General features: G+C 53.7%; 1 protein-coding gene across 6 annotated transcripts in view; it reads right to left on the reverse strand.

Moving 5' to 3' along the window:
- Nucleotides 1-14571, reverse strand: part of ST6GALNAC2 (ST6 N-acetylgalactosaminide alpha-2,6-sialyltransferase 2) — a 22791-nt gene extending 8220 nt beyond the window's left edge. For 5 of the 6 annotated variants that reach the window (XR_008494947.2, XM_054456447.2, XM_054456446.2 and 2 more), the window contains exons 1-5: nucleotides 14302-14571; nucleotides 7064-7124; nucleotides 2378-2552; nucleotides 1206-1374; nucleotides 629-767 (exon numbers count right to left, since the gene is read on the reverse strand). Coding sequence is in view for 5 of the 6 variants with exons in the window: in XM_054456447.2 (XP_054312422.2) it covers nucleotides 629-767; nucleotides 1206-1374; nucleotides 2378-2552; nucleotides 7064-7124; nucleotides 14302-14426 (669 nt within the window). In the remaining variant the exon portion in view is untranslated. Of the gene's footprint in view, nucleotides 1-628; nucleotides 768-1205; nucleotides 1375-2377; nucleotides 2553-3995; nucleotides 4357-7063; nucleotides 7125-14301 lie in introns of those variants that run through there. The other variant, XM_063656316.1, reaches the window with a different exon arrangement.
- Between the last annotated feature and the right edge of the window lie 720 nt (nucleotides 14572-15291).

Here is a 15291-nt window from a genome sequence, read left to right on the forward strand (position 1 = left end):
TGGGGAAATGGAAACAACCCCAGCGCTGGGGTCAGAGGGTCTTAGAGCTAGATGGTTCCAGCTGGGTGACCTTGGACACCTTCCTGAACCTCTCAGCCTCCCTGCTTTGTCATCTGGAAATGGGTACACGGGTCCCACTCAGGGCTGCTGTGGTGACCGGGTGTGTGCCCTGTAACATGCTGGGAGGAGGAACTCCATAAATCCCCTTCCCCTGGGAGTCGCTAGAGCTCCCCAAAGAATGCCAGCTCTGGAGGTGGGGGGTACTCTGGGTTCAAATCCTGACCCTACCGCTGACTCACTGAATGAAAGGCGCCAGGCTTTTATCCCCGCACCAGTAAAACCATGGGTTGCAAGGTCTCTGTAAAGTGCCTGGCAAGTCACAAGCGCTCGGTAAATGCTGGCCATTCATATCCTATGCTGCAGAGGAGTCCTGTGACACCTGAATCAGCAGGGAGTCCGGGACCAGATCCCCCCTCACCTTCAGTGGCCATATCTTGCATCCAGAGTCCTGGCACCCCCTCTGCATCCACTGGACCAGGGTGTGTGAGCCCCGTGGCCCCCACTGAGGGGACTCCAGGAACAATGGTGCCACTGTCAACCACAATGGCATGCCTGCCAGAGGCCTCACCTGTCCTTGTGGCACGGAGGTGAAGCCCAGGTTCCAGTAGGAGACGAGGGAGTTCTTCATCGTGTTCACAGTGAAACCATAGAAGGAAGTCTTGGTGCCCACATCGCGCTCGAAGCCTTTGATCACAGCTCCATTGAGTCTGGTCGGCACAGAGGCCCATCAGTGTCTGCGGTTACACCAGGCCGTCTATTCTGCTTCCATCTCCAAGTCTCTGCCTGGCCTGTCCCCCTGCTTCTGTACGACCACTCCTTCTGCCCACGGCAGTACCAGTGCCCAGTAGTCAGCCAGACCCCCAGTTGTCAGCCAGACCCCCACTCCTCCAGACCTCAAGGGGTGACGCCCTGTGAGTGGGTAGAGCTGGCCCTGGCGGCTGTTTCCTCCTGGGTCCCCTGCATGGGCACCCATGCTCCGTCCTCAGGGCCTACTGCTTGTTTTTGCCTTGTCCATGCCCGTGTGCCGGTCACAACTGCTGAGCCGCCCAGGCCACTGCTGCCATAGCCCACTGCCCCTGGGGGAGACACCCTCACCCTCCAGTCAACTCTCCCTCCCGCCCCTCCCCAGCCCCTGCCCCTCATACCTGAACACATAGTCATGGGCATCGATGTTGGGACCCTGGCGGGACCCATTCAGAATGCCTCCGTTGCCCACCACAGCACACCGGATACACTTTGGAGAGGGGTCCCTGGGCGGGGCAAACAGCTTGGCGCTCTCTGAGCCGTTCAGAAGGCTCAGGGTGGAGGCGATGACTGTGGGTGCAGATGGGGAGCAGCCATGAGGAGGACTGGCATCGGGGGCACCTGGGGCCTTCCCTAGGCTGGTTCTGGTGCCCCATTTCCCCTGAGGCCTGACCCTAGCCCCTCCCAAGAAGCACAGAGGGTGGGTGGGGGGAAGGAGATGTCTGTGGGGGGAGAATTGAAAAGCTGACAGTGGAAGAGGGGGCTTGGTGGCCTTCACTTGTCTTAAGAACTTGAATAACTTATCTTCTTAAGACTAGTCCTAGAGAAGTGAGCTCAGGGCTTAAAAAAGACTGGGCCGGGCAGGGTGGCTCACACCTGTAATACCAGAACTTTGGGAGGGTGAGGCGGGCGAATCACTTGAGGCCAGGAGTTCGAGACCAGCCTGGGCAACATGGTGAAACCATGTCTCTATTAAAAATACAAAAATTAGCCAGGTGTGGTGGTGCGTGCCTAATCCCAGCTACTTGGGAGGCTGAGGCACAAGAATCACTTGAACCCGGGAGGCGGAAGTTGCAATGAGCCGAGATTGTGCCATTGCACTCCAGCCTGAGTGACAGAGCGAGACTCCGTCTCAACAATAAAAAAGACTGTATATTGCAAAAGAAAAGAATCAGAGGCCTGTGGGGTTTTGGGTGCAGGTATAATGTAGAGGGGGCTCTGGGCCTGCAGTGTGGGGGTTCCTGCAGCAGCAACTGTGAGTGAGGTGGTTTGAGGCCCCACAGCCTCTGTCCTTGGCCACCATTGGACTCTGCAGTCTTTCTTCCCAGGGAGGCCCCAGGATGGTGAGGGCCGCCGGCGGGGGTAGCCCCAGGACTCTTACTGACCCCTGGGTGCTTGGATGGAGGAGGGAGGTGAGGCAGGAGTTGCATAGCTGGGGCTTCTGGGAGGAGAATGGGGGACAGGGAGACCCTGCATCACCAGTGCTATGAGGGCAGGGAGGCCTGGCCTACCTCAGGGCCAAGAGCATGAAGCTAAGGCAGAAGGCAGGTGAGAGACAGCGGGCAAGGGTTACCTTGGTGAGAGAGCCCCCGCCAGCCATACGGGGCTTTGTGTTGGCTCAGGCGGTCCCAGAGCTCTGGGGTGAAGAGGTCCCTCCAGAGCAGCACTGGGACGGAGAGATTGAACAGGCCACGGAAGTGGGGGTGCTGCTGAATGGCCAGGTGAAGCAGGTGTCGGCAGGCCTGGCCCTGTGGGTGAGATGGTGAGGGCTGAGCCCCGTTAGGTGGGGGCTGGGGTGGGTGGGGCCCCGCAGACCCTGCAGGGGAGTTGGGAGTTGGGAGGGAAGGCCTGCCCTGTCCCCTCCAGATCGGGGCCATCGTTGCATTTTTTTTTTTTTTTTTTTTTTTTTTTGAGACAGAGTCTCACTCTGTCGCCCAGGCTGGAGTGCAGTGGTGCGATCTTGGCTCACTGCAAGCTCTGCCTCCCGGGTTCACACCATTCTCCTGCCTCAGCCTCCGGAGTAGCTGGGACTACAGGTGCCCACCACCACGCCCGGCTAATTTTTTGTATTTTTAGTAGAGACGGGGTTTCACTGTGTTAGCCAGGGTGGTCTCGATCTCTTGACCTCGTGATCCACCCGCCTCGGCCTCCCAAAGTGCTGGGATTACAGGCATGAGCCACCGTGCCCGGCCCATCCTTGCATTTTTGAACTGAGCTGGCAGCTAGGGGGTCTGGGAACTCTCTGGATTTAGCCTGCCTAGCTCTTCCTCTCCCAGAGGCCACGTCCCCTTGGCCTGATGGCTCTGGCCTCATACTCCTTCACCTCACACTTGAGCAAACTCTGGGGCATTTTCTGATGCGTGGGTCTGACCTGCCTGCCCTTTGGTGGAGTAATTTCAGCCTGGGCTGAGCTGAGGCTTTCACCCTGGATGCAAACCCTAACCCTGCTGGTACTTGCTGTATGATTTGCGTGTGAACAGACTGCCAGGGAGATCCGTGATGGTCTTTCTTTCTAGTGGTGCCTTTAGGGAGTGGAAGTGTCCCCCAAAAATTCATTACCCAGAGCCTTGGAATGTGACCTTAGTTGGAACTAGGGGCTTTGGAGATGGAATTAGGAAGTCATATAGGGTGAGGTCGGGCTCTAACTAGCATCCTTAGAAAGAGGCTGGGTGATGATGAAGCAGGGATCTGTGCGATGTACCACAAGCCAAAGAGCACGTGGAGCCGCCAGAGCTGGGGAAAGGTAGGGGAGGCTTTCTTCGAGCCTTTGGAGGGAGCGTGGCCCTGCCAGCACCTTGATTCTGGGCTTCTGGGCTCCAGAACTGTGACGATTCAATTTCTGTGGATCGAAGCCCTCCAGGCTGTGATCATTTGTTCCAGCAGCCACGGGGAAGGAACACAGCATCTCTGTACTTGTGGGCCTTGAGGGAGGGTGAGGTCAGGAAACAGGCCCCAGCCTTGTCTGCCCACGACCCCAGAAGTTCAGAATCACACACAGTCATGGCCTGGGTGGGCCTTCTATTACTCCTGAATGGGGCTCTTTGTTAAGCCATTGGTTTGATCAAAAGACAAAGCAGGAAATAGCTGTACAGTAATTTCTGCTATAATGCAACTTATGAATGGCTAAATATCATCATGCTATGCAAAGCTATGCAATCATGACCATGGGGCAGCTGGGCATGGGGGCTCACCCGTGTAATGCCACCGCTTTGGGAGGTCAAGGCGGGAGGATAACTTGAGGCCAGGAGTTTCCAGATTAGCCTGGTCAACATAATAAGACCCCATGTCTGCAAAAAAATGTTTTTTAATTAGCCTGGCATGGTGGCCCAGACCTGTGGTCCCAGCTTGGGAAGCTGAGGTGGAAGGATTGCTTGAACCTGGGAGATTGAGGCTGCAGTGAGCTACGGAGACTGCACTCCAGCCTGGGCAACAGAGTGAGACCCCATCTCAAAAACAAAACAAAACAAAACAGCTGGGCGCGGTGGCTCACGCCTGTAATCCCAGCATTTTGGGAGGCTGAGGCAGGCAAATCACAAGGTCAGGTGTTCGAGGCCAGCCTGGGCAACATGGTGAAACCCCGTCTCTCCTAAAAAGAGAAAAAAATTAGCCGGGCGTAGTGGCGGGTGCCTGTAATCTCAGCTACTCGGCAGGCTGAGGCAAGAGAATAGCTTGAACCTGGGATGCGGAGGTTGCAGTGAGCCAAGATCACTCCACTGCACTCCAGCCTGGGCAACAGAACGAGACTCCGTCTTAAAAAAAAAAAACAAGAACAAAAACAAAACAAAACAACAACAGCAAAACGAAAAACCACGGGCTTATGAGAAAATGGGATGAGTGACATAACACTGAAACGCTGTCAGGAACGCATAAAACCAAAGATACAAATCGAAGAAAGACAGAAGCACAGTTTTACTGATGTCCCATGGTTAAAGAATACTTGAGATTGATGTGGAAGTGGGTGTTGGAGGGGGCAGTTTGTGTGATATTGTGAAATGGTGGAAAGAAGTTGTCTGAAATTGGAGGGAATTGTGCCACCGGGCTCACTAGGGCAGGTGAACCCATAACACACTGGGTGAAGCTGATGGAGATTTCAGGTGCACATGTGTGTACTTTTTGTGTGTTCCTACTTGGCTCTGCTGAGTTGGGTGTGGTTTCTATGTTAACCTAGAGTTTTCACTGACAAAATCATCCAAAAGAAAATCCAGGCCGGGCACGGTGGCTCATGCCTGTAATCCCAGCACTTTGGGAAGCAGAGGCGGGTGGATCACCTAAGCTCAGGGGTTTGAGACCAGCCTGTGCAACGTGGTGAAACAGCATCTGTACTAAAAATACAAAATTAGGCTGGTGTGGTGGCACATACCTGTAATTCCAGCTACTTGGGGGGCTGAGGCACAAGAATTGCTTGCACCTGGGAGGCGGAGGTTGCAGTGAGCCGAGATGGTGCCATTGCACTCCAGCCTGGGCAACAAGAGCAAAACTCCATCTCAAAAAAAAAAAAAAAAAAAAGCAAAATTTATGTGATGCTCAAATTGTTTCCTAATATGTCAATCTTGTTGGAAGAAATTAACAAATTCTTTTTTTTTCTTTTTTTTTTTGAGACGGAGTTTCGCTCTTGTTGCCCAGGCTGGAGTACAATAGCACGATCTTGGCTCACTGCAACCTCCACCTCCCAGGTTCAAGCGATTCTCCTGCCTCAGCCTCCCAAGTAGCTGGGATTACAGGTGCCTGCCACCATGCCTGGCTAATTTTTTGTATTTTTTGTAGAGACAGGGTTTCACCATGTTGGCCAGGCTGGTCTCAAACTCCTGATCTCAGGTGATCCACCCACCTTGGCATGACAGGCATGAGCCACTGCGCCTGGCCGTTTTTGCCTTCTTATATGTGTCCAAAAGCCACCTCAAACCCTTTGTTTTAGACCAGGTGGGGACATACGTCAATTAGCATCAAATAGCTCAAGGCTCAAGGTGGAAAAGACTTTAGGAAGCTTGAAGATGACCTGCTCCAAGCACTCCTAAGGTGCTCAAGGCCCCTCTTCAGCCTGCCGGCCAAGTGTCCCTTGGCCTCTGTATTTTTTTTTTTTTTTTTTTTTTTTTTTTTGGAGACGGAGCCTTGCTCTGTCACTCACGGTGGAGTGCAGTGGCACGATCTCAGCTCACTGCAACCTCCGTCTCCTGGGTTCAAGCAATTCTGCCTCAGCCTCCCAAGTAGCTGGGATTACAGGAGCCCGCCACCATGACTGGCTAATTTTTTGTATTGTAGTAGAGATGGTGTTTCACTGTGTTGCCCAGGCTGGTCTTGAACTCCTGAACTCAGGCAATCTGCCCGCCTCGGCCTCCCAAAGTGCTGGGATTACAGGTGTGAGCCACCACGTCCAGCGGCCTCTGTTCTTAAGACAGGGCCCCCATCACCTGCCCAGGGCTACCTGCTCTGTCTCTGAACAGCTTGGCTGTCACTAAGCTCTAGCATGCAGTGAAATCTTTCTCCCGGAGGCCCCAGTCAGCATGTCCCATTTTAGTCTCTTGGGCATGGAAAACACCTCTTAAGCCTGTATTAATCCAGAACAACACAGTCATCATCCTGCTTAACGGCAGCACATGGAGCCAGGGTGGGGTAGAGTGGGATGGGGTCGGGGAGGCTGTATCGCGCAATGGTTCTGAGCCAGGTTCTAGACAAGAGGCTCAAACTCCAGGACTACCTCTTACTACCTAAGCGAGGTACTTAACTTCGTGGTGCCTCATTTTGCTCATTTGTAAGGGCCACATTCTAGGGTTGCTGCGAGGCTTCAGTGAGAGAACGCAGGTAAAGTCCCAAAATCAATGCTGTCTGTTACTTACAGTTATGAGGCAGGGCCCTGAAACTTCTCAAATCTTCCGGACAAGCAAGGGCATCTTTCCAGAGCTTGGAGTTTGCTCCAGAATGAGCAGTTTAAATGTGACTTTTATAGGAAGTAGATATTTTGTGGAGTAGAATATAAAATTCACAGGACTATTTAAGATACAATCTTAAGACTCCGAAGAACTGTTCAGCTGGCTACACCCCATGAGTACATATTTATTCATCCTTCCCTGCTGTTGGGCCACAAGAAACCCTATTGGTCAGGTCTGAGAGGCCCCGAAGGGACGGATGCTTAGCTGTAACAGGGTATTCCAAAGAGCTCCTGCCCAGCAATCTCATGAGAATGTTCTCGTTCGCTCTTCTTCCCTCCTCCCCACTAATCTGAGGGTGCTCAAAACTGCCACAGGGTAGTCGACCACTCTACCTTTCCTGTCCAAGAATTCGATGCCTTGGGTTGAAAGGATGCTTGAAATGATGTGGTGTCCCTGGGGGAAAAAGCAGAAAAAAAGCAGGGGTCAGCAGTTCTGACCTACCCCTTGGAAGCTTTTGGACTGACCGACTCCCTTAGCTCTAGGGGCGGACAAAATCTGTCTGTGCGCATCGTGGTGGCTCACATCTGTAATCCCAGTGCTTTGGGGGGCTGAGGTGGGAGGATCGCTTGGGACCAGGGGTTGGAGACCAACCCAGGCAACATAGCAAGACCTCATGTTTACCAAATTTAAAAAATTAGCTGGGCATGGTGGCAGGCACCTGTAGTCCCAGCTACTCAGGAGGCTGAGGCAAGAAGATTGTTTGAGACCAGGGGTCAAGGCTGCAGTGAACGTGATTGTGCCACTGTACTCCAGCCTAGGTGACAGTGAGACCTTGTCTCAAAAAAAAAAAAAAAAAGCTTGTTTGTTCTTTTGATTTTTTCACTTCTGTAGTCTTATTCTTTTTTTTTGAGAGGGAGTTTTGCTCTTGTCACCCAGGCTGGAGTGCAGTGGTGCAATCTTGGCTCACTGCAACCTCCACCACGTGGGTTCAAGTGATTCTCCTGCCTCAGCCTCCTGAGTAGCTGGGATTACAGGCATACGCCACCACACCCAGCTAATTTTGTATTTTTAGTAGAGATGGGGTTTCTCCACGTTGATCAGGCTGGTCTCGAGCTCCCGACTTCAGGTGATCTGCTCACCTTGGCCTCCCAAAGTGCTGGGATTACAGGCGTGAGCCACTGCGCCCAGCTCTGTGCTCTTATTCTTGCCATGTCTTTCTCTTTAGGCACACAGGATACTGTCACTTTCTTATGTTTTGCCTCACTGTGTAAACTCAGAGATCAAGGCATCCCTCAGCAAGTGGCAGACGTGGAGTTTATAGGAACAGTGAGATGGTGGCTTAAAATATATGAAAATAGAAAAGATTGCCAGCCACCTGCAACTGTGACCATCTGAAGGATCTCCCTGACAGGGCCCCAGAGGCAGGCATTAGATCTGAGATGACTGGGCCTTCTTTCCCCTTTGTGTGGGTCACGCTCACCACTCCTGAAGTACAATCCTGGTTAAGGTTATGGCTCTTGCTATGGTTTGAATGAGTCCCCCAAAGTTTATGTGTTGGAAACTTAATCCCCAATGCAACAGTGTTGAGAGGTGAGACCTTTAAGAGGTGATTAGGTCACTTGGGCTCTGCTTTCATGAATGGATTAATTTGGTTATTGCAAGAGTGGGTTAGTTATTGTGGAGTGGGTTCCTGATACAAGGATGAATCCAACCTCTCTTCTCTGGGGCATACATGCTGTCTTGCCTTTCTGCCTTCCATCTATGAGGATGCAGCAAGAAGGCCCTCTCCAGACACAGACCCTATGACCTGGTACTTCCCAGCCTCCAGAACCATAAGAGGTAAATCTCTGTTTTTTGTAAATGATCCAACTCAGGTGTTCTGTGATAGCAGCACAAAACAGACTAAGACAGCTCTGAAACCTCACTCCCTGGGTTTGCAACCTGGCTCCACCACTTGGCTGCTGTGTGATCTTGGGCAGTAGCTGAACTTCTCAGAACCTCAGTCTCTGCATTTATACAATAGGGATAATCACATTGAGCTCCTTTGATTGTTAGGAGGGTTCAGAGTATATGTTAACACATATAAAAAGTGTCCTCTAGGTGGCCAGGCACGGTGGCTCACGCCTGAAATCCCAGTACTTTGGGAGACCCAGGCGGGCGGATCATGAGGTCAGGAGTTCGAGATCAACCTGGCCAACATGGTGAAACCCCATTTCTACTAAAAATACAAAAATTAGCTGGGCGTGTTGGCACATGCCTGTAATCCCAGCTACTTGGGAAGCTGAGACAGGAGAATCGCTTGAAACCAGAAGGTGGAGGTTGCAGTGAGCCGAGATCACATCACTGCACTCCAGCCTGGGTGAAAGAGCAAAACTCCTGAGCATGGTGGCTCACGCCTGTAATCCCAGCACTTTGGGAGGCCGAGGCGGGCGGATCACAAGTTCAGGAGATCGAGACCATCCTGGCTAACACGGTGAGGCCCCGTCTCTACTAAAAATACAAAAAAATTAGCCAGGTGTGGCGGCGGGTGCCTGTAGTCCCAGCTACTCGGGAGGCTGAGGCTGGAGAATGGTGTGAACCTGGGAGGCGGAGCTTGTAGTAAGTGGAGATTGCGCCACTGCACTCCAGCCTGGGCGACAGAGTGAGACTCTGTCTCAAAAAAAAAAAAAAAGAGCATAACTTTGTTTCAAAAAGAAAAAAAAAGAAAAACGTGTTCTCTAAATATTATTTTTACCTCCTAAAGGAGGAAGAGAAAGGATCTTGCTGTGTCAGCCTCTATTATTACTGTCCCTTCTAGAGGGCAGTAAGGGGATAGTGTTACTGTCCCCTCCCAATGCCCAATTCCCAGGCACTAGGTGGCCCCTGAATCAGGGCAGAAGGAAAACATGAAGGAAGGAACAGGGGTCCTTACCCTTTCAAAAGGTGGCCAGGCTTCTCTCAGACCCCTCCCTTCACCCCAGCAGCCACACGTAGAGGGGACTCTGGGTTGGCAGCTTGCAAGAGAAACCAAGGTCTCTTGTTACCTGCTTCTAGGTGCTGAGGCGGCTGAGCCACAAGGGAACCCGGGATCTGCCTCCCTTTGGTTTCCAGGTTTCCTATAAGACCCTGGAGGGACGGCCCAGAAAGAGCAGAGTTGATCCCTTCCCCCATCCCTCCCTTGCCCCCTTGGACTGTCCACTTGTCCGCCCACATAATCCCGTAGTTCCTGCTCATGAGCACAATATGACCCCCTCTGGGAAGGAACTAGGACGGTGGTGCTCAGCCTAGGTTGCCTATGAGAACCCCCAGGGAGGTTTGAAAAACCCCATTGCTCAGCCCCGAAATCCTGAGATTCTGATCTGATTGTTCTGGGGTCCTGGGCGGGCATTGGTGAGTCCAGTCCCTACCCTCCCACCCCAACCAGGTGATTCTGCTGCGCAGCCGGGCTGGAGAGCCTGACGGAGGAGCTGCGGAACAGGGCAGAGTTGAGACGTGTAGGGGGCAGGGGTAAAGCTGTAAAGGAGATGATGGGGAACCCCCAAGTTCAGTTTTGCTGCCCTGAACTCCCCACCCTCAGGGAGGCCTGGTGCGACTTCAGAGTATCCCTGGTGCTCAGCGACTTCTCCCAGCCCCGCTCCCACTGATCCTTCCAGCCCCTCCCTCTCAGGAATCCAAGTGCCTGGGACACCTGGGAGGGCGTAGGAAGGGGGCCAGCCTGCACATGCCCTTCTGGGAGGTTTTACCAGCCTTAGGAGATATACAGACCATGTGCTGCGTTTTTCAGAAAGCTAATTTTACTCATAACTTAGATCATATCCTCTTTTTTTTTATTTTTATTTTTTTTAAGACGGAGTCTCTCTCTGTCACCAAGCTGGAGTAGTACAGTGGTGCATCTCGGCTCACTGCAACCTCCACCTCCCGGGTTCAAGCAATTCTCCTGCCTCAGCTTCCCAAGTAGCTGGGACTACAAGCGCATGCCACCACACCCAGCTAAGTTTTGTATTTTTAGTAGAGACGAGTTTCACCATGTTAGCCAGGATGGTCTTGATCTCTTGACCTTGTGATCCACCCGCCTCAGCCTCCCGAAGTACTGGGATTACAAGCTTGAGCCACCGTGCCCAGGCTTTTTTTTTTTTTTTTTTTTTTGAGACAGGGTCTCACTTTGTCACTCAGGCTGGAGTGCAGTGGCAGGATCTTGGCTCATTGCAGCCTCGACCTTCTGGGCTCAAGCGATCCTCCCATCTCAGTCCCCCAAGCCAAGTAGCTGTGGCTTACAGGCATGTGTCACCATGCCTGGCTATTTTTTTTTTTTTTTTTTTTTTGGTATTTTTAGTAGAAACGGTGTTTTGCCATGTTGCTCAGTCTGGTCTCAAACTCCTGGGCTCAAGCAATCTGCCTGCCTCAGCCTCCCAAAGTGCTAAGATTATAGGCACGAGCCACCGTGCCCGGCCTTCATATTCTTAATACTTAGCCCTAAAATGTTCTCTTTTTAAAAACATAACATTGACAATGGATAGTAACTGGCAGCCCTATGTTGATTCTCACTCTATTAAACAACAACAACAACTTTTAATAGAAATGCCCATGTGGGGACCCACTGATCCAGATTCTGCCATAAGGAAATGCCCAGACTGGGCTCCACTCTAATCTGCACTAAACAGCCCTCTTCTTGGGCTCTGTAGACCCTGTCCCAGCTGCCCATCTTCCTGGACTGTCCCCTGTAGCCAGGCATATCCGTTTGCAGTCCCTAGCTGGGGAAGCTCATGTGGCCTGCTGGCTCTGCCCAGAATGCCATCCACCTCCCACTCTCTTCCAGACTAAATATCCACCTCCCACAGCAAGGCTGAGTCCTGACCTGCCCCGCACTGGGGTTTAAGCTACAGTGCAAATACAGAGAAAGAGCAGGAAATGGCCAGATGCTTGAGTCATACTACATTTTGAAAAAAGGAAAGATCTTTTTTAAAAAACATTGTTGCATTATAATAGAAGTATAGTAAACTTCATACTTAAAGTTGTATTAGATACCTTGAAATAATTTTAATTTGTGTTTTTTAAAAAAGGTATTACTCGGGGCTGGGCATGGTGGCTCATGCCTATAATCCCAGCACTTTGGGAGGCTGAGGCGGACGGATCACGAGGTCAGGAGATCGAGACCATCCTGGCTAACACGGTGAAAACCTGTCTCTACTGAAAAGTACAAAAAATCAGCTGGGCGTGGTGGTGGGCGCCTGTAGACCCAGCTACTCGGGAGGCTGAGGTAGGAGAATGGCATGAACCTGGGAGGCAGAGCTTGCAGTGAGCCGAGATGGTGCCACTGCACTCCAGCCTGGGTGACAGAGGGAGACTCTGTCTCAAAAAAAAGAAAATGTATTACTCGGGAGGCTGAGGTGGGAGAATCATTTTAGCTCAGGAGGTGGAGGTTACAGTGAGCCAAGATAGACCCACTGTACTCCAGCCTGGGTGACAGAGTGAGACTGTCCTCAAAAGATTACTTTTATAAGAAAAGGAATTCATTTCTTACAGTTATGGAGGCTGAGAAGTCCAAGGTCGAGGAACCACATTTGGTGAAGGCCTTTTTTTTTTTTTTTTTTTTTTTTTCTGCTCCTTGTGGAGCAGGGCTACCCCATAGGCAGTGGTCCAGAGCAGCCAGAGGGCCTTGGTGTTGGTGGGGCAGGACGTCACATGCAGAGTGGGGCTGAGCTGCTAGATCAGGTCTCTTCCTTTTTGTAAAATTATTTTTAATTGGCACATACTTGCACATATGTACAGGGTACAGTGTGATATTTCGTTTTTTTTTTTTTTTTTTTGAGACGGAGTCTCACTCTGTCGCCCAGGCTGGAGTGCAGTAGCATGATCTTGGCTCACTGCAAGCTCCACCTTCCGGGTTCACGCCATTCTCCTGCCTCAGCCTCCCGAGTAGCTGGGACTACAGGCACCCGCCACCACGCCCGGCTAATTTTTTGTATTTTTAGTAGAGACGGGGTTTCACTGTGTTAGCCAGGATGGTCTCGATCTCCTGACCTCGTGATCCGCCTGCCTCGGCCTCCCAAAATGCTGAGATTACAGGCGTGAGCCACCGCGCCCGGCCACAGTGTGATATTTCAATACATGTATGTAATGTGTAATAATCAAACCAGCTAATTAGCATATCCATCACCTCGAACTTTTTTTTTTTTTGAGACAGGACCTTGCTGTATTGCCCAGGCTGGAGTGCAGTGGCGCGATCACAGCTCACTGCAGCCTCGACCTCCCGGACTCAAGGGATCTTCTTGGTCAGCTCCCCGAATAGATAGATGGAAGCACAGGCATGCACCACCATCCCCGGATAAGTTTTGTATTTTTGGTACAGATGAGGTTTCGCCATGTTGCCCAGGCTTATATTAAACATGTATTATTTCTTTGCATTGAGATACTTTGTGTTTTAAACATCTTTACATAAAAGTGACAAGGATTCCTTTTCTTTTGAGACAGGGTCTCGCTCTGTCAACCAGGCTGGAATGCAGTAGTGCAATCACAGCTCACAGCCTCGAATTCCTGGCCTCAAGCAATCCTCCCACCTCCGCCTCCCAGAGTGCTGGGACTACAGGCGTTAAGTCACCGTGGGGGGGGCAAGCACCCTTTGTTCTAAGAGTGCTGGACTCCTGATCACTGGCAAGCTGTTTCACATTCTTCTGCAACTTTTGGTGTATCCTTTGACTGCATCTGTGGAGACCAGATACTTATTTTGTTTTCATCCCGTTAGGCCCCCAGCAAGGTTGGTAGGGGGTGCGCAGATGGAAAAGCGCCAGGAAGGGAAAGGCTGGGGCTGGAGGCCTCTCCCTGAGGCTGCCGGGCCCTTCCCTCCTCCCAAACCCAGACTTCGCACGGCTTGGTCCGCCTTTCTCAAGCTAAGCGAAATCGTTTTGCGGCTTCTTCAGTCACTGGAACCACCACCTGCTAGAGGCCGGCTCGCAGGTTCTCCCCGTGGGACACCCAGGAAAGTGCTCAGGGAGGAGGAGGGAGTGGAGCGCAGGAGGCGGCGCGGGGAGGAGAGCGCGGATGGAGCCCGGAGTCGCCCCTCGTTCCCTCGGGCGCCCGCCTCTTCGCGGATCGCGCCCGCACTGGGCTTATCCAGACACCGCGAGCGGAGGCCGGGGAGAAGGGAGCGGGCGCGGGGCGGACAGAGACCGCAGCGGGCAGAAAAGGCGACTGGCCGCGGCCCGACGGAGGGTCCCCGCGAAGTTGGAAACCGGAGACTTGGGCCCCTGCCCAAAAAGCAGAATCTGACGTTACCGAGGGAGAGTTCCCGACAAAAAAGGAAGTTTTTATCTGCTTCGGGGACCCAGCCAGATTTCGACAATAGAAAGTGTACTCATCAGGCCGGGGAGGACTTCACCAACAAGGGGCACCGGGGCGGGTCGCCAGTGCACAGGGGCGAGGTCTTCCCTGGACCCAGGCAAAGGCTGTGGGGTCCGGGCAGCGCGAGGTTAAGGCTGGGAGAGGGTTCTGGCGACAAACGGCCGCGGCCGAGTCCTCGCTGAGAGCTGCCCCAGAGGGGTCGTCGCGGAGGTTGGGCTGAGGGCTGCGGGCCGCCGAGAAGCCCTGGGCTGGGGACCCTCCCCGCGCCCTGGTCGCCCCTGCGCCCTCCCGCTCTGCGCGCGGCAGCCCCTACCTGGCTCCGGCCGCTGGCTCCGGGTACCGCTGCACCGCCGAGAAATACAGGGCAAAGAGGAGCCCCGAGCAGGCAGCCGTGAGCAGGAGCAGCAGCCAGAAGAACGGCCCGCGTGGGAGCCCCATACAGCCCCGGCCCGCGAGCTTCCCGTCCGCTGACGTCCCAGGCAGAAGGGAGAGGCCCGGGTGGGCCGGGTGGCACTTGCGGAGGGGCCGTCCTGCCCTGCCCGCCCGGTGCCTGCGGCGCCTCCCCGCCCGGCAGCTCCCTCTCGGCCCGGCTGAGTGGCCAGAGGCTGCCGCACCCTCGGGAGCTGGGCGGCGGGTCCCCCGGGGCTGGAGTGTCGCCCCGGCGCCCGGAGCGCGCGCTCCTTTGGCCCTGCCCCCTGCCCGGGGGACTTCGGCAGCGGCCACTCCTGCCACTGCGCTCCCTCCAGAGCCCAGCCCCGGGAGGCCGCCAGTCTCGGGTTGGGCAGGGCGCTTTCCTCGCGCGGTCCAGGGCTGGCTAGGCGCGGGTAGACGCCGCCACCTGCTGCGCTGGCTGCGCTCTGCGCCCTGCGGGCCCGACACTCCGCCTCCAGACTCCGTGGCGGGTGGGCGGCGGCCGGGAGGAGATCTGCCCGGCTCCCTCCAAAGGACCCTCAGATCTGTCAGTCTGCGAACGCCAGGACAGCTGGGAGGGGGTGGGCAGGGTGGAGGAGCAAAACCCCACAGCTCAGTCTCTGGGCTGGCGGTAGAGGGGTGAAAAGTGTGTGAGGTGGGGAGCCTGTCGTGATGGGTTGCGTGGGGGAGCTGAGGCAGTCAGCGCTTATTTGGTGACCATCCAGGGTGGCCAGTCCCCTCAATCGCATTGAGTTCCTTTCACAGAACGATGCCAGTCAGAGAGACCACCTGAAATGTTCAGCACAACGGGTTCCCAAACTTATTGGCACCAGGGACTGGTTTCCTGGAAGACAATTTTTCCACGGACGGGGGCGGGGGTGGGGGGGTTGGG

This window comes from Pongo pygmaeus, chromosome 19 (genome assembly GCF_028885625.2).
Source record: "Pongo pygmaeus isolate AG05252 chromosome 19, NHGRI_mPonPyg2-v2.0_pri, whole genome shotgun sequence".
Classification (NCBI taxonomy): domain Eukaryota; kingdom Metazoa; phylum Chordata; class Mammalia; order Primates; family Hominidae; genus Pongo; species Pongo pygmaeus.